Source organism: Phyllostomus discolor, chromosome 4 (genome assembly GCF_004126475.2).
Source record: "Phyllostomus discolor isolate MPI-MPIP mPhyDis1 chromosome 4, mPhyDis1.pri.v3, whole genome shotgun sequence".
Taxonomy (NCBI): domain Eukaryota; kingdom Metazoa; phylum Chordata; class Mammalia; order Chiroptera; family Phyllostomidae; genus Phyllostomus; species Phyllostomus discolor.
Genome location: NC_040906.2, coordinates 26,269,906 through 26,292,702, shown reverse-complemented (window position 1 = coordinate 26,292,702; position 22,797 = coordinate 26,269,906). Strand labels below are relative to the sequence as shown.

Genomic DNA, 22,797 nt, shown 5'->3' with positions numbered 1-22,797 from the left:
GGCATTAGCCGAGTCTTAAGGGTCACTAACTTGTCTTATAACATTGGACAAGTCACTTGACCTAACTGACTTCAGTTTCCCACCCATAAAATTGCTGTAAAGATGAACAACTTGTCTATTTACTTTACATATTAATATGGAGTTTACATGAGATAAAATAGGAGAAAATGCTTTGTAGCCTTATATATGTAGGCTATAACTACTAATTTAAATCAACATGTTTCCCACATTACATTTTAGGCTTTATCTTTTTGGAAATCTAAGCATTAACTGAGCTGGTAAAGAGGGTTCTTTCAGGGTCAGGGTTCCTCCTCTGGTACTTGGAGCCACACCTCACAGATGGTTATCCACACTACCTGTGCAGAGAGTTGACTTGCTTATTAATATAGTAATTGACTCATTTACAATAGGCAAAAAGGGAAAGAGTTTTTGTTGTAACCAAGCTTCCTCTCCCACTCCATTCTCATGGAAGTACGAGCAAGTTTCAATTTTCCAGAAGTTAACCATAGCACAAGATTCATAGATTATCTGTGAGAAATCTTTTAGCTCCCACTGCCTAGCTCATAAGCAGCAGATAAGTACCTTCTCACCTCCAATCTTACTCTTCATGTTGTCTGTTGTCAAGGAGGAGTTGTGAGGGAAAGAGTTTTGAGGTTACTGCTTCCTGTCTCCACACTTTTAGCTGGTTTAGCTGCTAGGAAAGGCTTTGAAAAGCAAAGCACTAAATTCATCATCAAAACAACTTGTCAATTCAGTTATAGAAATGTCAGTCAAGACAATTTTTTGATACCGTAAGCAAATACAATAGAAGGATTGACAACGTTTCTCTTTTTAACCTTGTAGGTTAAAAGAGGTTTGACCTATGTAGATTTTGCCTAACTACTCAGAAGAGGGAAAACTAAATATTTATGGGAAAAGGCTAGGTCTACTAAGACTGAATTAGCCTGAGAAGGATGCTTTCCACTCCTAGCACTAACTGGAAATTATATGGAATCAAACAGAAGTTAAGTATGGAGAAGCTAAAAATTTGTCTGCTTCCTTTTAAGTCTAGATATGTCCTTAAATTATTTGAAGTACTGTGGATTTTCTGAAACTCAGAGAATCAAAATACATGTCAAAGCCAAATATCACTTGATGTTTTGATTATTAGTTGCTTTGACTTATCCATGTCATTACTTCACATCCATTGAATAAGTGGTGTGCATATTCACACATGCTCCATTTTAAGAAAAAATAAGGGGAACCAGAATTCTTGTATCTACTGAAAGTCATAATAATCATAATATATTCAATATCATTTAGAGTAACTGGTTCTATTTTTTCTACTACCAAAAGTTAATTTTCTTCCTTTAGTTTCTCTTCAGAGCAGATGAAGATTTTGAAACCCTATGAGATTGTTTCTCACTGAGGTTTCTCTGAATAACTGACATGAACAAGAGGTTCTATAGGCCAATCACAATCTCAGGTTGAATCCAAATCTAAGAGGCTGTTAGCCATACATTAATGCATACTAAGCAAATTACTTCAAACACAGTATGTATGTTTTAAGGATCAGCTAATTTGAAAAGTATATATGTGGACATAGAAAAGGGATTCATATTGACAGATAAGTTAAACAACTGTTTTTCAACAAATGGCCACACAAACAACATTTTCATGCTCTTTCCCTCCAAAAACATTAGCACAAAGAGTCACACAAAATACAGGAATTTTTCTAAATAGAATTTCTTGACAGAAGAAATAAAAATTCTGAGGGATCCAAGATGTCAGTAGAGTAGGTAAATGTTACACACACTTCCTTTCAGGACCGAACTGGAATTAAACTAAAATATAGAGCAATCAACTTGAATAACGAACCAAAGGCTGACTGAAGAGAAGTCTTATAACCAAGAATTTACAAAGTAGACCACAATGATACTGGCATCAAGGGCAAAGATACCAAAGGGCTGGCCCGTGTTCCCACGGTGGCAGCTGAGATACTGGAGGGATATCTCAGCTGCAGAGGTTTCCTCTTAGAAGAGTGGGGTCTCAACAGCAAGCTGGGCTCCTCAGTCCAGAGTACCAGAGCCAAGAAGAGGTGCCAACATAACATCTGGCTGTGAAAATTGGTGGAAATTCTGTCCACTAGGGAGAGACAGGCACTCTCTTAAAGAGCCAAACAACAAAATGTCATCCACAGCCACTCATTCCAAGCTTCTGTGGAGGGAGGATGGAGCAGACTAGAGTTGCATTGGGAGAAACTGGGGTTTGTAACTCTGGGGAGATTTCTGAAGGGACAGCCACCAGGGTTCCTGAGATGTGTTCCTCTCCCAAATTGCAGACACCATCTTTCTTAGGTGGAGCATACCCCTCTTTATAGTTTCAGTCTAGGGACTGCGATAGCCCCACACTCGAGACTCCCTGTAGCCTCACCAAATGGAGCTTGTATCCTGCTGAGGAGTCAGCTGCCTGGGCTGGGATGTAGAGGTCTGGACAGAATCAGGGAGTGTTAGTGACTGAGTTATGTGGCTTTGGGGTGAGGGCCATCCTCACACTTTCCTGTGAACCCGACTGTGCTTCCCCCTCACAAGAGAACTGCTAGAACCACCCTCAGGGCTCATGGTGGTCCCACTCTCCTGACTCCTTGTGGCTCTGCCCTACTGGGCAGTCTGAGTTGTGTGGCTCTAGGATGGGGGCCCTTTTTCCTTGCGCTCAGAGCTTTCTCTTCATATGGCCAAATCTTGGTCTATTTGGGCTTGATAAACCCTGCTGGCCTCACCCTGATGACTCTCTGAGACCTAACCCCACCACAAAGCTGTGGAAGCAATCAGCAGACAGCAGCTAGAGTTGGTATACCATGGGACATTTGCTGAGTGGCCTCAGACTCAGCACTGGCACTGAGTTTGAACTTATATCAGTTTGGTGAACACCACTTGCCCTTATGTGGAGACTCACTGAGAATCTCCCTCATGCAACTTGAGTAATATCAGAGGCTCTTTCAGTGACTGAGCCTAACAGGCAGCTGGCAGGTGGAAGCAGACCTTGGAAAGCCTTGGGACTTTTGCTAACCTACTTATGAGCCTGGTGCTGGTAAAGGCCAGCTTTGCTGAGCACTTTGGTCCTTCCTGTGCACACCTGGGCCCAGCAGAGGCAACCACAAACTGTGGATTGCTTTGTAGCTCTAAACAGGTTACCCACAGCCAGTCACAGGCAGAGTCTGGCATTGACCTGCACCAGAGTCCTTTCCAAGAGGACCCAAAACCAGCACACCCAGTGACCAGCTTTAGACAACATGAAGGGGGATCAAATTAGCTTCACAAAGGGCATATCCTTGGGAGATTTCATCAGTCATCAAATCCAGCTGAGGTGAATTCTTCTTTATGTGGTCAGCATCTGCACAGCATCTTACATGCTGTGGTTGGGGTACACCCTCACAGTCAGCCAGCCTGAGGGCTGGCCCCACACACCAAAATGACAATAGCAGCCAAGACTCAATTATAAAACAATTATAACAGGAAGGCCAAAATTACTCACACAGGGAACATTGCTGGAGCTCCCAGCTCAGATGATGAAGAAGACTGTGCCACTGGGTCCCACAAGACACCTACTACATAAGGCCACCATGCTAACACTGGGACTCATAGCAGATCTACCTAATACATAGAGACAAACAAAAAGAGGAAGTCAAAATGGGGAGACAAAAAACATGCTTCGAATGAAAAAACAGAAGAAATCTATAGAAAAAGAGCTAAATGAAATGGACACAAGCAATTTAACAGAGAGTTTAATGAAATTATTATAAGGATGCTCAAGGAACTCAGTGAGAACTTCAACAAAGAGATAGCAAGCATAGAAAAGGACATAAAAGCCATAAAAACAACCAATCAGAGATGAAGACAATATTTGAAATGAAGAGTACACTAGAGGGAATAAACAGTAGGCTGAATGAAGAAGAGGCTTGAATCAGCAATTTGGAAGACAAGGTAGGTGAAAACCCACAATTAGAGCAGCACCCCCCAAAAGGATTATAAATTGAGGATAGTTTAAGGGACCCTTAGGGTAACATGATGCATAACAACATCTGTATCACAGGCATACCAGAAAGAGAAGAGAGAGAGCAAGGGATTGAGAATCTATTTGTAGAAATAATGACTGAAAACTTCCCTAACCTGGTGAAGAAAAAAAACACTCAAGTCCAGAAAGCACAGAGAGTCCCAAACAGTATGAACCCAAAGAGGCCCATAAGAAGACACATCATGATTAAAATGGCAAAGATTAAAGACAAAGAGAAAATTTTAAAAGCCAGAAGAGAAAGGCAGTTACCTACAAGAGAGTTCCCATAAGACTCTCAGCTGATTTCTCAACAGAAACATTTCAGGCCAAAAGGTATTAACGTGAATTATTCAAAGTGATGAAAAGCAAGGACCTTCAATCAAGACAACTTAACCCAGCAAGGCTGTCACTTAAATTTGGAGGAGAAATAAAGAGCTTCTCAGACAAGAAAAAGCTAAAAGAGTTTTTCATCACCAAATCAAGAGTACAAGAAATGTTAAAAGGTCTTCTAGAAGAAGAAGGAGGAGGAGGAGGAGGGGGAGGGGAAGGAGGAGGAGGGGGAGGAGGAGGGAGAGGAGGAGAGAAGAAAAATAGAGGAACATAAAAGATTAAAATGGCAATAAATGGGTACCTATCAGTAGTCATTTTAAATGTAAATGGCTTAAATGTTCTAATCAAAAGGCATAGGGGAGCTGAATGGATAAGAAAACAAGACCCATATATATGCTGTCTCAAGAGACCCACTTCAGAAAAAAAGATATACACAGATAAAAAGTAAAGGGATGGAAAAAGATATTTCATGCAAATGGAAATGGAAAAAAAAAGCTGGGGTAGCAATTATTATATCTGAAAAAAGTAGACTTTAAATCAAAAGCTATCATAAAAGACAAAGAAGGACACTACACAATAAAAAATGGATCAATCCAACAAAGAATATAACACTGACACTACAAAGAAAGGAAATTATAGGCTAATATTTCTGTTGAACATAGATATTAAAATCCTCAACAAAACATTACCAAACCAGATCCAGCAATACATTAAAAACATCATACAACCAGAGGGAAGAGGGGAGGGAATTTCATGGGGAAAAGGTGAAGGGTTTGCAGGAACAGTTATAAAGGACACATGGGCAATAACGGGTGGGGGATGGGAATGGGAGGGTGGTAGGAAGGGCTGTGGTGTTGGGCTGGGGTGGGGGGAAAAGGCAGAAAACTGTACTTGAACAACAATAAAAAAATCGTACACCATGATCAAGTGGGATTTATCCCAAGGATGCAAGATTGGTACAATATTTGCAAATCAATAAATGTGATACACCACCTAAATAAAATGAAGGATAAAAACCATTTGATTACATCAATAGATGCAGAAAAAGTATTTGATAACATCTCACACTCATTTATGATAAAAGCCCTCAGCAAAGTGGGAATAAAAGGAACATACCTCAACACATTAAAGGCTATATATGAGGAGGTGTCAGCCAAAAGCATACTCAACGGGCAAAAAGTAAAAGCATTTATCTCAAGATTGGGAGCAAGACAGGGATACTTACTTCCCCTACCCTCATTCAACATAGTACTGGAAGTTCTAGCCACGGCAACCAGATAAGAGAAGAAATAAAAGACATCCAATTTTGAAAGGAAGAAGTGAAACTGTCATTAGTTGCAGATTACATGACATATATAGAGAATCCTAAAGATTCCACCAAAAAACTACTACTGAACTGATAAATAAATTCAGCAAAGTAGCAGGAAGCAAAGTGAATGTTAAGAAATTAGCTACATTTTATACACTAATAATAAACTGTCAGAAAGAAAAACTAAAAAACAATTCCATTTATAACTGCATCAAAAATACCTAGCAATAAATTTAACCAAGGACATAGAAAACTTGTAAAGTTATAAGACCTTGAAGAAAGAAATTGAAGGAGATGTAAATAAGTGGAAACATATACTGTGTTCATGGATAAAAAAATGAACATCATTAAGATATCTATACTGCTGAAAGCAATCTATACTTTCAACACAATTCCTATTAAGAAACAAAGGGCACACTTCACAGAACTAAAACAAATATTTCAAAAATTTATATGGAATCACAAAAAACTCCCAATATCCACAATGATCTAGAGATAGAGGAACGAAGTTGAAAGAATCATGCTACCTGATATCAGACTATACTACAAGGCCATAGTAATCAAAACAGCATGATATTGGCATAAAAGCAGACATATGCATCAATGGAATAGACTAGGGAGCCTGGAAATAACCCACACCTTTATGGTCAATTAATATTTGACAAAGAAGGCATGGACATAGAGTGGGTTAAAGATCGTCTCTCCAACAAATGGTATTGGGAAAATTGGACAAATACATGAAAAAATGAAACTGGACTACCTTTTTATATCATAAACAAGAAGAAACTCAAAATGGATTAAAGAATCAAATGTAAGACATGAAACCATAAAACTCCTAGGAGAAAACATAGGCAATAAAATCTCGACATATCTTGCAGCAATATATAGACATTTTTCTGATATATCTCTTCAGGCAAAGGAAACAAAAAAAAAATAAACACAATGGACTATATCAAACTAAAATTTTTTTGCATAGCAAATTAAACCATCAGCAAAATGAAAAGATAGCCAACTTAATGGGAGAACACATTCACTAATGATACTTCTGATAAGGATCTAAAATTTATAAAGAATTTGTAGCAGTGGCCAACATGGCTCACTTGGAGCATCATGCCATAATCAAGAGGTTGCTGTTTCAATTCTGGGCCAGGGCACATGCCTGGGTTGTGGGCTTGATCCCTGGTTGGGAAGAGTACAGGAGGCAGCCAACAAGTGTTTCTCTGTTACATAGATATTTCGCTCTCTCTTTCCTTCCTGTCTCTCTCAAATGAGAATAAAATAAACCCTTAAAAGAAGAACTTGTAAAATTCAACACCAAAAAACACAATCCAATTAAAAAATGGGCAAAGGACCTGAATAGATGCCTCTGCAATGAAGACATACCAATGGCCAATAGACATATGAAAAGATTCTCAGTGTCACTAATTATCAGAGAAATGGGAAGTAAAACCACAATGAGATATTATCTCACGCTTGTCAGAATGACTATCATCAATAAATCAACAAATAACAAGTGTTGGCGAGGATGTGGAGAAAAGGGAACTCTTATGCACCATTGGTAGGAATGCAGATTGATGCAATCACTGTGGAAAGCATTATAGAGCTTCCTCAAAAAATTAAAAATGTAACTGCCTTATGATCCAGGGATTCCACTTCTGGGAATAGATCTGTAGAAACCCAAAACACTAATTCAGAAGAACATAAGCACCCCTATGTTCACTGCAGCATTATTTTCAATAGCCAAGATTTGGAAGCAGCCCAAGTGCCCATCAGTAGATGCGTAGATAAAAGAAGCTGTGTTACATTTAAACAACGGAATACTCTGATGCTGTAAAAAGAAGGAACACTTACCTTCAGCTGGGAGAAAAAGGTGAAGGTATTAAGCCCCTGCAAACCCTCCCCTTCTAAAAACACCACCTCATAGACAGAAAACAATTTGGTGATTACCAGAGGGAAAGGGGCATGGGGCAGATAGAAGAGGGTAATTGGGGGATAAATGGTGTTGGAAGGAGATTTGGCTTGGGCTGGTGAATACACAATACAGTGTACAGATAATGTATGATAGAATTGTACACCTAAAACCTATTTAATTTTATTAACCAATGTCATTGCAGTAAATTTAATAATGAAGACATAAATATTCTGTAACTATGTGTGGTGATAGATGTTAATATGAGGTCTGTCCAAAAAGTATCCAGTTATGTAATATGAAAAATACAGACATTTATTGAAGAATATACAAGAAACATTGTGCATAAGACAATGACACCTCAGTCCCTTTCAAAGTAGGCACTTTGGTACTTTACACAGTTCTCCCAAGAGACATCAGCTGCCTCATTCATCATATTTTCCTGAATTTCATTGACGGTCTGAAATCTCTTCTCTTTCAAAGGTGATTTTAGTTTGGGGAAAAGCCAGAAGTCACAGTGTGCCAAATCTGGGCTGTAGAGGGGCTGAGTCACCTGGGTGATTTGGTGTTTCCTCAAAAACCTCTGAACCAGATGGGATGTGTGAGTGGCCATGTTGTGCTGAAGTTGCCAATCGCCAGTTGGCCATTGCTGTGGCCTTCTGAATCATCCAAATAGTTTCCCATGGAGGAAAGCTCAAACCTAATGCAAAACTTGATACAGATTTGTTTGTTCTACTCGCTCAGTCATTTTGAATGCGATGGCCATATGTACTACAGTTCACTCAACTGCATCTACTGCCTCCACTGACTAGTACAGTGAAGTCCATTGTTAATGCATGCGCATTCTAGTCCAATTTTCTTGGCTGCCAGGTTACATCAATGTCGTGCAAACTGTTCTCATTAGATTAATAATAACTGGACTCTTTCAGGAAAGACCTTGTATACTTATTGTGGTGATTTTTTTACAACACATTCAAATATCAATTCATTATGTTGTGCACTTGAAACTAATATGTTATATGTCAACTATACATCAGTTTAAAAAAAAGATGTTTCCTTCCCTTGCTCAGTTGTTGGATAATATGCCATCAACCAGGAGAAAATGGAATGTGTAACCACCAGCCTACATACTGGGATCTGGAATTGCTCTACCATGAGAAATTCCTCAACTCTAGAACTGAGGTAGAATGGGCTGAAGAGAAATTTGAATCAATCTTAACATTGCTGAGATTTGAATTTGGAGGTTTTATGATGAACCGAAGGAAAATCTATCTTTTAGTTATTTCACTGTATTGTGCTTTGTGAAGGGAAAATAGTTTTAGAGAGAAAGACCATTGTGAAAACCAGCAAGCACTGTACGAAGCTTCAGGGAGTCATCTGCATTCCCAGGAACCTTTGAAGTAATTCATATTTTCTTTGCAACAATCTCTTAGGGTAGAAGAATATATTCTTCGTATCTCAGGCATCCAAACTTCACCTCAGTTTCTGAGCTGTCTATTCTGGTTTTGTAATGAATGAAGAAGAGATGCAGGCAAAAGGAAACAATGTTATTTACTGGTTGGTCTGTGTGGCCTGAGGACAGTCATTGCTAACTCCTTCTCCCTCTTTTACTACATCTAAGCCAATATGGTTCTGCTAATTTAGGCTACAAATATTTCCTGAATTTATTCACTTCTTTCAAATTGTAGTTCTTTCTAACCTTATTACCTCTTGCCTACACTACTACAATTGTATCCTAACTGGTCTCCATCTTTTCACTCTTGGACCCTTCAAATTTACTTCCCACATTTTTGCTAAAATAATCTATATAAAATGAAAAGTTGTACACATCACTCTTTGGGTTAAAATCCTTTCATAGATCCTCAAACCTACAGGAGAGATCCCAAGCTATAATATATGCTTGCTTTGTCAATCTTGTCTTTTAAACTTATGGTCCAGCAAAAGTGAGGTAGCTGTAATTCCCTACATCAGACATACTCTTTTGTACTTCCTTATCTTCTCTGCCTCAATTATTCTTTTTCTCTCTTTGTTTTATTTTCTGTAGAGTCCTCTACCTCACCCTCTACCCCAACACACACTCTTACCTTACCCACCTCTTAGCACAAAGACTCATCTTAGCTAGGTTAACTTTATTTAATAAAAACATGTTGCATTAATGCATGCACAATCCTTTAAGACTCAGGCCAGCAGCCACCACCTCCAGGAATCTTTAGCTGGCCCCACAGTTGCCCCCAGAAATACTGTGTGAGCACTGTGCCACTATTTAAGTAGTTGTCTGTTTAGGTCATTCTTCCCCATCAGACTGTGAACTGCTCTAGGACAGAAACTGAACTCTGTTTATCTTTGGGAACTCATTTTTTTTCTCCTACATGCATCTTGGGAAGGTGTCCCATCCTGAGCTACCCAAGACATAGTAAGCACACTACTGAAGTATAGATAGATGCTATGGAGTATAGCAACATTGTTTTTCTTCTCATACTCTCTTCAATTCCTCCTCCTCACTGTGGGTGCTAGGAGAAGGAAGCCAAACTGGGAAACCATCCAGAGTTTCTTTCCAGCCTTACTCAGTTTCCCTGCCCAAGATCCGCCAACCCCCTACCCCCACCCTTTAAAAAAATCTCTGCAGAGAAGTCCTAGTCTCACCTTTTTTCTTATCAGCTTTCAAAGTTAGATCAGCAAGAATTTGAATGTCCATTACAAGAGAATCCAAATAATTAGTATAAAAATACAATTCCTGCAGAAGTCAGTAAGCAGAAATGCAAATACCTAACCTGAACTCCCTGAAAAGGAGGGGGGATGCTGGCACTTCTTTCTGGGGTTGGTTTTCCCACTCAGAACCTGCCCAGTGATTTCTTCTAAGTACACAAAGAAAAAGGCCAAACCAAACCAAACCAAACAAAAAACAAGTTGCATTCTCCTATCAAGACAGCTTGAACTTTTTGGTTCATTACATGTTTACTTTTTAGTGTTTTTAGGCTATATTTGTTGAATGAATAATAAATGAAGTTAAAGTTATTGTGGAGACACCAGTTTTGAGTAGGATTCAGTGAGATGGTAGTTAGGCTTTGCTGCTGATAAGAATGATACAGCCAGATTACCATCTTTCACTAATTGGTTATTTATTAAGATCCTATTGTTTATTATTATTTATTATTTATTAAGATCTTTATTATTTATTAAGATCCTATTGTTTTCACAATATACAAAGAAGCATAACATGTGGTCCTTGCTCTCAAGAGTCTTGAAAACTAGGGGTCTAGAGGAAATACACACAAATCAAAAGCTGAGTGAATTGAAGCATGTAAAACAAGAGGTGTTCAAAATGTAGAACTTGCTGCATTTTGAAAGTACAAAAGAAACATAAATGAAAAGATTGTAGGCTGATGGCTGTTGGGTCCATTCATTTACACTGAGATAGTATTATCCTTAACTGAAAAACTAGCGGACACATAAGCTGGAATTCAATAATTTTGTGGCACTGTCATGAGTGAGCACTTAGAATTAAATCGATCTCATTGTCATTATATCAATGGCCGTTATCTTAGCACAGCTTGCCCAAATACAGTTAATTTACAGAAAAAATTTCTTTGAAGGTAATTAATTCTTGCAAGTTTTCAGCTCAATTTTATAGACATACTTTCAACTAAGCAAGATTCTCAGATAGTTGTAGTTTAACTGATCTTTGTAATATATAAAGTGGAAAACAACATTCTAGCATTTTCAAAATGGTGTTTTAAAATATACAGTTGACCCCAGAATGACATGGGTTTGAACTGTGTGGATCCACTTATACACTGAGTTCTTAAATAAATACTGTAAATTATTTCCTCTTTTTTTGTGATTTTCTTAATAGTATTTTCTTTTCTCTAGCTTCATTTATTATAAGAATATGTATAATATATAATATAAAAATATATTAATCCACTGTTTATGTTATCTGTAAGGATTCCAGTCAATGGCAGGCTATTAGCAAAGTTTTGGGGCAGTCAAAAATTATACATGGGGTTTTGATTGCACTGGGGTGGATACCCCTCACCCCCAAGTTGTTCAAGGGACAACTGTATTTTCAACTCAATCAGTACTGATTCTAGTGGAAATCAATGTGCACAATATTTAATACACAATAAGTAGTGAATCATATAAAACTTGCAGGTTGAAATGATAAGACCAATATGTCACACAGACCAATAATCATCCAATAAACAAAAGACATGAAAAGAAATGTTGAACCTGACCAAATGGCAAGTAAGTGGTGATACATACAGTAATTGTCTTGAGAGCTGAGAAGGGTGAGTCACTAGGCCATGGAGTTAGTGAACAAAGTATGGGGAGAGGAATGCTCACAATGTATTCCTGGAGTGCTGACTTAAAAGATCCAGCCTACTGGGAAGGTTTTGGTTTGAAGAAATGAGGTTGGAAAAGCCTGTGGAGGCTTATGAATTGAGGATAAAAATGAGCTTTTATCTGCTAAGTCACTGGTTCCTAAACTTGACTGCGAATTTGAATCTCCTGAGAAACTTTAAAACTAGTGATGCCTGAGTCCTATACCCAGAAATTCTGATTTAATCGAGGGAATTGAGGGTTTGTAGAAGTTTCCCAGGTGGTTCTAAAATGTTGTCAGCTTGAGAAATCTCTTAGGCTATAGTGATTCTCAACCCTGACTGAATATCAGCATCAAGTTGGAGAATTTTTAAGACAATACCAAACATGACGCACAAAATGGGTGAAAATACTTGCAAATCAAATATCTGATAAGGAACTTGATTCAAAATATGTAAAAACCTTTGATAATTCAGCAATAAAAAGGCAGCCCAGTTAAACTGGCAAATATCTGAATAGACATGCTCTGTTGTTTCATTCAAAGGAGAATGAAAATATTATCTAGCAGTAAACTTTTAAACTCTTGGTATAATTATCTCCAAAAGAGCTCCTGCATCTTCATCTGCCAAGAAAAAGCCTTTACTGGAGATCTGTTTTTTTAATTGCTATATTTTGATTTCAGAAAAAAAAAGTCTTTATACTCTTGTTCTAAGCAATGGTTTTTCCTTCTCCAGAAAACAAGATTTTGGTGAAGCAGTCGCCCATGCTTGTGGTGAACAACAACGCCGTCAACCTCAGCTGCAAATACACCTACAACCTCTTTTCGAAGGAGTTCCGGGCATCCCTTTATAAGGGAGCCGATAGTGCTGTGGAAGTTTGTGTTGTGAGTGGAAATTACTCCCATCAGCTGCAGTTTCAGTTTCAGTCAAAAACAGGATTCAACTGCGATGGGAAATTGGGCAATGAAACAGTGACATTCTACCTCTGGAATTTGTTTGTTAACCAAACAGATATTTACTTCTGCAAAATAGAAGTCATGTATCCGCCTCCTTACATAGACAATGAGAAGAGCAACGGGACCATTATCCATGTGAAAGGTAATAAGCAACTCCAGTGTACCACCCTAAAGCAATGGTTTTCAGCTGTAGCCTTGAAAACTCCGTCACGATGAGAGGTGGGATTGGATAAATCCCAAAGAGCACAGATCAAAGAGGAATTCTATGCATTCTAAGCTAGTGATATTTTGCATATTTTGGTTCCTTTCACATTCTTCCGTAAAGTTTAGAAGGAAGGAAATCTACTCAAGTGCCATTCCCATATCATTTAATCCACTCTATTCTGTTTTTCAGACAATCGGCTTTGTCCAGCTCACCAAACTCCTGAGTCTTCTAAGCCATTTTGGGCACTGGTGGTGGTTGATGGAATCTTGGCTTTGTATAGCTTGCTAGTAACAGTGGCTCTTTTTACTTGCTGGGTAAGACAAGCAGCACTGCTTCTACGCAACTTTTCTACTGCACATGCAATCTGATTATATTTAAGAACTTTGCCTATATTGTTTATTTTTCTGTTTAACATGTGATTTTTATTATTTTCTTTTTCTCTGCTAGGTTTAAGTAGGTTGTCTTTTAGCCTATCCAACCTAATCTGAGATAAAAATGTGATGGGCATTCCATTTCCCAGAAGGCACTGGTTAGGTGGCAAGACAGAATAAGAAGACAATTGGTTAAATTAGGGTGGGGGTAATCGGGGCAGTTACTTTTTTATCCCCATTTGCAATATCATTATGACATATAAAATAGTTTTAGTATATACATATGTATAAAAATCTAAGCAGCTTGGGAATCTAGACAACTGAAATCAATGAACAACTTTGGTTCAGGGTCAAAAATCATGAGAAATTTAGCTACTGAAATTATGCATTCAAACCTAGCAAAAAAACTAGGTCTGTTTATCTGAGTCATATTTTTATCTCCTTAGAAGCAGTTGAAGTCTGTGAGACCAAGTATGGTGCTGTCATTATGAAACTGTAATGAGAATTAGACTTTTCTGAGCTCTCATCACTGAATTGGGGTTTACTGACTTTTGCAAATGTTCATGCAATAAACTTGGTGTATATATATATATATATATATATATATATATATATATATACCATATATACTTGGTGTATATATACACATATACACACACACATATATATATACACACACACACATATATATATATATATATATTAACTTCTTCAATGTTGAATTTTTTGCTGAGGTTTGAGGACCTCTTGATGACCATATCTACTGTTAAGAAGGCACCTCTTTATAAGGATCTTTCCTGTTCTTAATAAGCTTTAGGATATAGAATACCTCATGTGTTGATTCCATTTTGTCTTTGAATTTTTTTCTAAAACTTAGATGTATGTCTCAGTGATTCCTTCAACAAGAAATGTACCCTCCTAATGGATAAAGAACTATTTATACTCACCATCTATCTAGTATTAAGTACATTTAATGCTTGATGAATGCTTAAATTAACAACTTCCATAGAGGTCAAAAACTAAAGACTTAAATGAACATGCCCGAAGTATAATATCCACCTTCAAGGTATAATCCATACATTTACATACATGGGTTAGATGTTTCTGGAAGCCATGTCACGTGAAGCCACCCTATTTACTACAGGTTCGGTGATGGGAGGGGTTCGGCAGCCATGGGTTTACAGTCATACCAATGGTAGATACAACCTGGGGTGCCCTTCATCTCTTGTTGGCCTGTTGCCAGAGTTTGCCCCTCAGTTGTTCCCCACGTACTTCTCCCATTTCAGAAGACCACTGGCATATTCGGGACATTGGTTATGCTGCCTGTTGCCTAATCTCTGGCTTCTGCAAGGCAGGGAACGAAGTAGCTCCTTGTTCCTGGAAATCCTTTATACTAGATATCATCTTGAGAATTTGCCTGCCTTGCCTTCTTCAAGTTGCCCAAGCCTGATGGGGGCTTTTTATGCAGTGAAATATTGCCCAGGTTTTTTCTCTGATGTTAGCTGAGTCCCTTTATCTTTGTGGATCTTGTGTTCTTCATCCAAAGCCCCTTCCAGCTTTGAACAACTGTGGTGTTTGCTAATGATTTTAGAATTTGGGCTCTTAATTCTTGTTTTTTTTTTCCTGATCCCACCAGGAATCTCAACTTCTTTTTTTTTGTACTTACATTTTTTAAAAGATTTTATTTATTTATTTTTAGAGAGGGAAGGGAGGGGGAAAGAGAGAGGGAGAGAGAGAAACATCAATGTGCAGTTGCTGGGGGCTGTGGCCTGCAACCCAAGCATGTGCCCTGACTGGGAATTGAACCTGCAATGCTTTGGTTTGCAGCCCGCGCTCATTCCACTGAGCTACGCCAGCCAGGGTGGAATCTCAACTTCTTAATTTAAAAGCCAGGTGCAGTGGCTTTTGGGTTTTCTTCCAGGACAGGTGCTCCTTTGTGATATGCTGAGCTAGATCAGTTGACCTAGGAAGTAGTTTTGGGAGCTGCTTTAACCTTTAGTGGCCAGAGGGTACTAATTATCATTTAAAACTTGTTGTAAATATGCATTAAAATGTCAGTTACTATAATCAGGCACTAACTTGCTAAGTGACTCAAATCAACCAAAAGGACAAAAGTAGCTTCTCATTTTCAAGGAGTTTTAACAGTTCACTTTCAACTCAGAAACAATGTAGACATTATGGGTTTTTCTTTGGCAGCATTACTAATTCCCAGTGAGGATCATCTTGCTTTGTCTTGAGAAAGCTTATTTTGGTCTTATTTTGTCTCACAGGATCCCTATAAACTGGGAAGTTCCAATGCTCAGTATATCTAATATTTGTGGCCTCTTGTAGTCAATTTGGTTGCCTGCTAACTACCCTTTATTTGCATCTCAGACCTAGCTAGGTCTTTGTATTCTTTGACCAAAAGGGTGGGAAATAAATAAATAAATAAATTTCATAGACTAATACAGCTTTCCCCCCCGGGCTCATCTTTTCTTACTGCTGTTACTGTTTAAGCAACTAGCTCCTGGCTGAACTCAGTCAGGCCATTAAGGATCCCTAAAGTTTAGCCTTTTCCTGGGTACTTTTTTAGGATCCTATTTTTGGCTGGTCTGCACTGTGCCTTAGTGCAAGTTGCTGTTTTCCGGAACTCCCTGAGGGCTTGTGACGTGCTACTGTAGGCACTAGTGGGTTTCTGGGAGCAGCTGCAGATTCTATCTCAGTTCTTGACCTATTGCTGACATTTGAATAAATAAAGAGCTCCCCTAGGCCAGGCTGCCACAGACCAGCACCTGCTACTCTCACTCAATCCTCCATTCACTGAATTACCTTGTATAAACCTTGGGGCTTGCTGCTGCTCCCAGGAAACAAGTGGGTAAAGGCTACGGTGAAGGGAAGAGCAAGGGTGGTGGGCCCTAAAATCATACAGCTTTAGCAGACACTGAATGGTCAAGGGGCAGAGTAGATGACCCAGTTACACAGACACATGGAGTAAGTAGTCTGCAAACACATGTACATATGCTAAGTGCACATGGACACTGTGGGTTCTGAGTAGTTTTCACAGTCATGCGTGTGTCATTTCCATTCTACTGTTGTGTTTAGAGTTTGGGTGGTGATGATTAAATCCACCATTCAATAACAGTGTGAGGGTAAGCATGGGAGTTGGTTGCAGTAGATCTTTCATAGTCTTTGTGTGCAACCTGGAGAACCCAGAACCAAGACATCTTCATTTTGGGGCACTCTCTAACAGGTATAGTTTTATTTGGGTATTTGGAGACAAAGACTATTACATGGGAATCTGGCAAGAGGAGTCCTCAAGGTAAGAATAAATACTAAAATGATCACCAGGGTATCATCAGTAGCCTTCCACATTGAGTTGGGGACAGATATTTCCACATCCTTTTCCCTGTCCAAGGGAACTCCTGTCCTTGATTTATAGAACGGACATAGAATCAAGACATTTGAAGAGCAACTTCCTTCATGCATTTGTTTCCATGATTACCTCTTTCTGAATGAATCCCCCAATTATGTGCATTTAATGCTATTTTCTTCTTAGTTCCAGCTAGATAACCCATCTATCATCTCAAGTCACAGGTGACTAAAGCAGAATTTATAATTTCTGTCAAACACAATTCTCCTGCTGTCTTGCCTTATGTCTATGGGTAAAATGCTGTCCTTCTAGTCACCAGGCTCAAATAATGAATGACCTTTGGGTATGACCAAGAAGGAGGAGTCAAGTAGTCTAACAATACTCATGCTGATTTGATGATACATTTTGTATCCGTTGCTTCCTTTCATTCTATGGTTTTTTCATGGCCAGACTCTAGATTAGGATTTCTCAGTCTTGGCACTATTGACATACTAGGCTGGATGATTCTTTGTTGATGGGGCCTGCCCTGTGCAACATACAATATTTAGCAACATCTCTGGCCTCTATCCACTAGATGCCAGTAGCATTCCTCCCAGGTATGACAACCCAAAATGTCACCAGATATTGTCAAATGTCCCCTAGGACAGGGAATAATGAGCCAGAGGTGGCAAGAATGAGGTTTAGGAGGTCTGGCTGGGGCAACTTCATATATGTAGTGTCTCTCACAGAGATGAGAAACACTGGGAGAGGACCAGATTTTAGGGCAAGATCTTGAGTTTTGTTTTGGATATGTTGAGTTCAAAATGACATTGAAGCCTAGTCCAGAGATATAAATTTGGGTAAATAGGTGATAATTGAAGCTGTGAATGTTGATGAGCTTGCCTAGGGAGAGTGAGGATGGAGTGAGTAGAGGGAAAGGGCTACGACAAAACAATGGGACAGTCTAATATTGAATGGCTAGTTTAGAGAAGGATGAGCTTTCAAAGGACGCAGGAAAGAGTGATCAGAGAGGCAGGATGAAAATCTGGATGATGCCATCTCATAGAAGGCAAAGTGGAAGGGTGTTTCAAAAGGGAGAGAATGATCAATAATAAAGAATGCTGCTGAGAGTTCAAGAAGATGAGGATTGAAGACATGTTAGTCATTTTTAGTAATGTGAAGGCCAGTGTTTTTCCAACCTTTCTTAACTCTTATGCCTCTTTGACAAGGAAGAGTGAAGTGCTGAGGTAGATGTGCATGGAAATAAGGCCAGGCTGAAGTCATTTGCTTGCTAATTTATGCAAGAGTTCATATCATTCGTGTGCTGTGTATCTACTTATGCATCAGGCCTATGTTCCAGGAAATAGGCATTTTTTTTCCATAATAAAGATTTCTAAATCCAAAAATCTGGATGGCTTTCTATTTAAAAAAATTTTATGGGCCTTTTGTCAAATGCATACATTTTACCATCACATTGATCTGGAGAAGAAGTTCCTTAATCAAAACTTTGCTAAGTTTCAAGGAGGTGTAATTCTTGCTGCAGGTTAAGCATTGTCCTACTTTCCTCACCCCTGGCAGAAATTCATCCAGAGGGAGCTGAACCTGAGGAATAAAGACGAGGAACTCTATTGTCTTTATGGAAATGTAAATACATATGAAGGAATAGGAATGTAACTAGTTGCCTAGAACTATCTTCCCATTAATTTGGAATGCACTGCTTTGAATTTATGATTACTCCAGACTCTGAGGGGCTGAAGGTCCTCTTTGGTTATAGAAAAACAGCTTGTTAAACAAATGGCTAATGTAAGAAGATTACAGTGGGTATGCTTAACCTTTGCAGATGAGGAAGGGCCTTCAAGAGTATTTACTTATCAACAGCAGATATGTTAATTAGATATACTTTTGAAATTCAGGTTAAATGACTGTGTGGAGAGTATCAAGGGTACATTTTTCCAAAATACTTTCTTTGATTCAGATTTTTCAAGTTGATTTAGAAGAGTCCACAGTAGTTAGGTTCGATAAGTCATGATTCAAGTCCAAGGCGCTTCATGAATTCTGGTGTTCAGCTTCCCTTGACAGTCCACAGGTGGAAAAGTTGCCCCCAAAGTCTTAGAACTCCTCCCATGACATCTCCCTGCATGTCCTTGGCCCCTTCACAGTGACATTTCTCTTTTCTGCAGATGAAGAATAAGAGGAACAGGATCCTTCAGAGTGACTACATGAACATGACCCCACGGAGGCCGGGGCCCACCCGCAGACACTACCACCCCTATGCCCCAGCACGAGACTTTGCAGCCTACCGCTCCTGACACGGACGCCTATCCAGATGCCAGCCGGCTGACACCTCTTCACCTGCTCAACACCACTGCTCTGGATAGGAAAGGACTGCCTCGTCTTCAGCCGGCCATCTCAGGCCCCTGTTAGGCCACTAACAACAATTTTTCTTGACCAGCTAGACCAAAGAACATTATTTTGAGACTCTGAAATGAAGTTAAAGAATATTACTATGGCAGCCTAAATCTTGTAGTGTCATGACCACAATTCAAACTTACTGTGTATTTATTGACTTGACTGAGAGATTAGAGTAGAAAATAAAAAGTGAGTGATTTCTGTTAGCCTTAAAATCTGCTTACAATTTTACTCCTTTCTGAGCCCCTGCACATGGCCGTCAAGTGAAATGTGATAATGAAGGACTTTTTAGATGGAGAGGAAAGGTTAGAAAATCATTTCCTGTGGTTAAGTAGGGATTGAGGGGGGTCATTTAGAGTGGGGGCTGAAAGGTAGAGAGAATTAAACATTTTTAAAGTCATGAAAACACTGTTTCTCAATTATGAAATGAGCCACTGAGTTCCTATTTAATATTTTCCTTTTAGTTTAGAAAGATATAGATATTATCTTTGATGAATTCTGGTCATATTTAGTCATTTTGACCAATGGAATACCTTCAAAGCAATGTAAAAGCAAACGGACTTGCCTTCCTTACTCCCTGTGATGGAAATTCAATGTAGTCTTCACAGTATGATTAAAAAAATAAAGTAGTCTTTCCACACCGAGGAAGAATATGCTTGGAAATAAGACCGCCTGATGTCAAAACTATTTAAATACTATGAAGGGTAATTTGTTTAGCAGCACATTCCAGTCAACTCCTGTAGGGGGCTTTTCTGCTCCATATATTTCAGGTTTGCACAGCTCGTCTCTTTATTGTCTGTGTGGAGCTCTGAAGTGGAATGCTGAGTGCACATCTATAGGAGAACTGCTGATACTGTGAAAAAGGGATCTTAGTGTTCATTACGGTGTGGGGGATGAGTCCCAAGAAACTTCTGAAGGAGAAAGAATAGAAGGAATGACTCAATTCTTGTCACGTGCTGAGGGGCTGGCCGCTCGAAGTTTTCCAGAAGATGGCAGGCAGAAGGAGCCTTGGTGAAAGCTTCTGTAGAGGGACTTTATGTGCTTTAGGGCTCAGAGCTCCAGAACTTTTCGGCTGCAGGTGCCATTTTGCCCTGGAGGTCCATCGACGTGGAAAGTATTTTGGGATGAGTCTTTTGAGACAGCATCAAAGTTCTCAAGATACCCTGTAAGGCCTGACCCTGGAATGACCACAGACATTTTTCTACCTCCAGTTTGGGTCAACTGGAGTATGCCTGGAGACCTTGAAGAATGGATCTACTGCAGCCTTTACAATGGTTCAGTGCTTGAATTCATTCAGATGTGAGAGGAGTCTAGGTTTGAGAGGCAAATAGGCCCAGTTCATGTCCCTTTGCCAGCTGGTCTCAGGCAAGTCACTGTCTTTCTAAGACTCTGGTTCTCTTCAACTACAAAATAAAGATAATGATCACAAATGTCTGTCCCCATATTGTAATCTTCTTGAGGACATGGCCTTAGTTCATCTTTTTTTTTTTTCTACTTGTCTCTGGCACCTAGTACCATGACTGACATGTAATGTTACGTATTATTATTATTGCCATTTAGGTAAATTATGCATGACAATTAAACTGGGCAATGACCTGAGAAGGGAGAGCATATTGCAACACAAATTTAAACCCACCACCCAGGGATGAGGTGCTATGAAATTTGAGAGCCTCTTAACTGCCACCATTTTCCTGTTTCAGATTATTTTAGCTTATACTGAAATGTGCAGCATCTCACCTCCCACTTTTATGTATATAAAGAGGTCTTCTTTAATTTTTTTTGTACTGTGGGGAGGGCTATGAATATTATCACTCTAGACAGAAAATATTGTATTTTGGTTGATTTTTAAGTGGTTTTCTATTCCAGAAATTTAATTGGTCTAAAGATGGCCAAACCTGGCAGCGTTTGAGTTACAAAGAACAGGTGGATTTAAGGTGGCACATTTGCCACTTTGCCAGGCTCTTGGCATGCAGACTTCTTTAATCCAAGTTATCAGATTGGATTTGAAAATTATAGAACTATCGAGTTTGTAGAAAGGGCAATGGCAAAAAGTAAATAAATATAAAATAAAAATGGAAAGATTTGATCTTTGGTAATAACTGGTTTTATTTTCTGATGGGAAAAACAGGTTTACTAAAGATGAATCACACGTTAGATTTTTCTTACTCACTTTGAACAGAACCAAAGTAGAAATGTTAATAGGGAAGTCCTTTTTCACTATTAGTATGAGCCAAGAAATGGTTTAAAACTGTGGTTGGAGCCATGCTTTTACAGTTTCAGGTATGATAATTATGAAGAAAACAATTGCTGCTTTTATTCTAAGAGTTTTATATTTAGTGTTTCTATAAGTTTTTATTGTGAGCTTGCTTATTTTGGGCTGAGCATGCCAATTTACAGAGACGAAGTGCACATTATGTTCTGTATTTAGTGATAAAACCACTGAACTACCATGTGCCTGTTTTTAAATTTGTGCTTTAATATGGTCTTTCAGAGCAGATAAGTTTTACTTTTAACAACCTAACTTGAGAAAATGCTATGTTTTTTTTTAAAAAATGGATAAATACTTCTCATAAATGTCCAATTTTAACCTTTTTAAAAATCCAGACTTTCAAATATTTTCATTTCAAGCAAGGTACACTTCTAGATTGGCTTTAGTCAAAACTTCTCATCAGAACAATGGTTACATCCCCGAGATGTCAAGTGGGGCTTCCCTGTACCTTCCGTGTGACGTGAATCCCTCTCTCATCGGCATGTGCCTTCTTTCTGACAGATTCCTCCTCCACATCACAGGCATGTTCCTGTTTCAGGGCTTTTACATATATATATTTTCTAGAATATTCTTCTCCACATATCTCCTGGCTTGTTCCCTCATTTCCTTCAGGTCCCAGCTCAAGCAGTCGCTTTCTATCCTAGTTAAATTCCCCCAAACTCTATCTGCTTTCTTTGCTCCCCCCCCCATAGCATTTCACCACCTCTTACACTAGACTTTTTACTTACTTATTTACTGTTTGTTTCCTCAAACCAGAATGTAAGTTCCATGAGGGACAGAGCTTTGCTTTGTTTATTGCCATGTCCCCGGTGCCTAGAACAGTGCCTGGCATGAAGTAAATATTTATTGACTGAGTGAATCTCACATGCCCTAATGAATTAACAGTGAGTTTAAATGTACTAATCACATTCTGAGAAGGAGAGAGCCAGTTCTCTTTTCTAACTTTCCCATTAAAAAGTTCAGAAGTTCATTTTTTAGTGAAACAGGAGGCAAAAAGGTATACAGTTAAACCTGTTAAAAGAAAACTTGATGGATATAAACTAATTTATATTTTAGAAATTTTTGTGCAGTGAGGAAAATCAATACTGTTAGAAAAAATCATCTTAAAAGTCATGCTAAATAAGCCACAGTCAAGAGTTAAGTCAATTTCCAAATGAAGCCCAAATCCTCTCTTAATGGAGTATTGACAATATTTTAAACATGCTGTTAGTCTAAGACTTCTGAAAATGTTGCCTTTGTAGTTAAAATCCCATTCTACTACCAAGCTGCTGCTTTTTTGTGTGGAGTGATTTTGTCTCAGCAAATTTTATGAGGTGCTATAAAATGCCTTGTCTGGCTGTGATTCAAAAAGAGCTCAAAG

At 38.8% G+C, this 22,797-nt stretch overlaps 1 protein-coding gene across 3 annotated transcripts in view; it reads left to right on the top strand.

The window, feature by feature from the left end:
• CD28 (CD28 molecule) overlaps positions 1 to 21,620 on the top strand; it is a 42,096-nt gene extending 20,476 nt beyond the window's left edge. For 2 of the 3 annotated variants that reach the window (XM_028509865.2, XM_036023000.1), the window contains exons 2-4: positions 12,635 to 12,997; positions 13,250 to 13,374; positions 18,940 to 21,620. In XM_028509865.2, coding sequence (XP_028365666.2) covers positions 12,635 to 12,997; positions 13,250 to 13,374; positions 18,940 to 19,068 — 617 coding nt within the window. In that variant the 3' untranslated portion in view covers positions 19,069 to 21,620. Of the gene's footprint in view, positions 1 to 12,634; positions 12,998 to 13,249; positions 13,375 to 18,337; positions 18,608 to 18,939 lie in introns of those variants that run through there. The other variant, XM_036022999.1, reaches the window with a different exon arrangement.
• Positions 21,621 to 22,797: the final 1,177 nt, after the last annotated feature.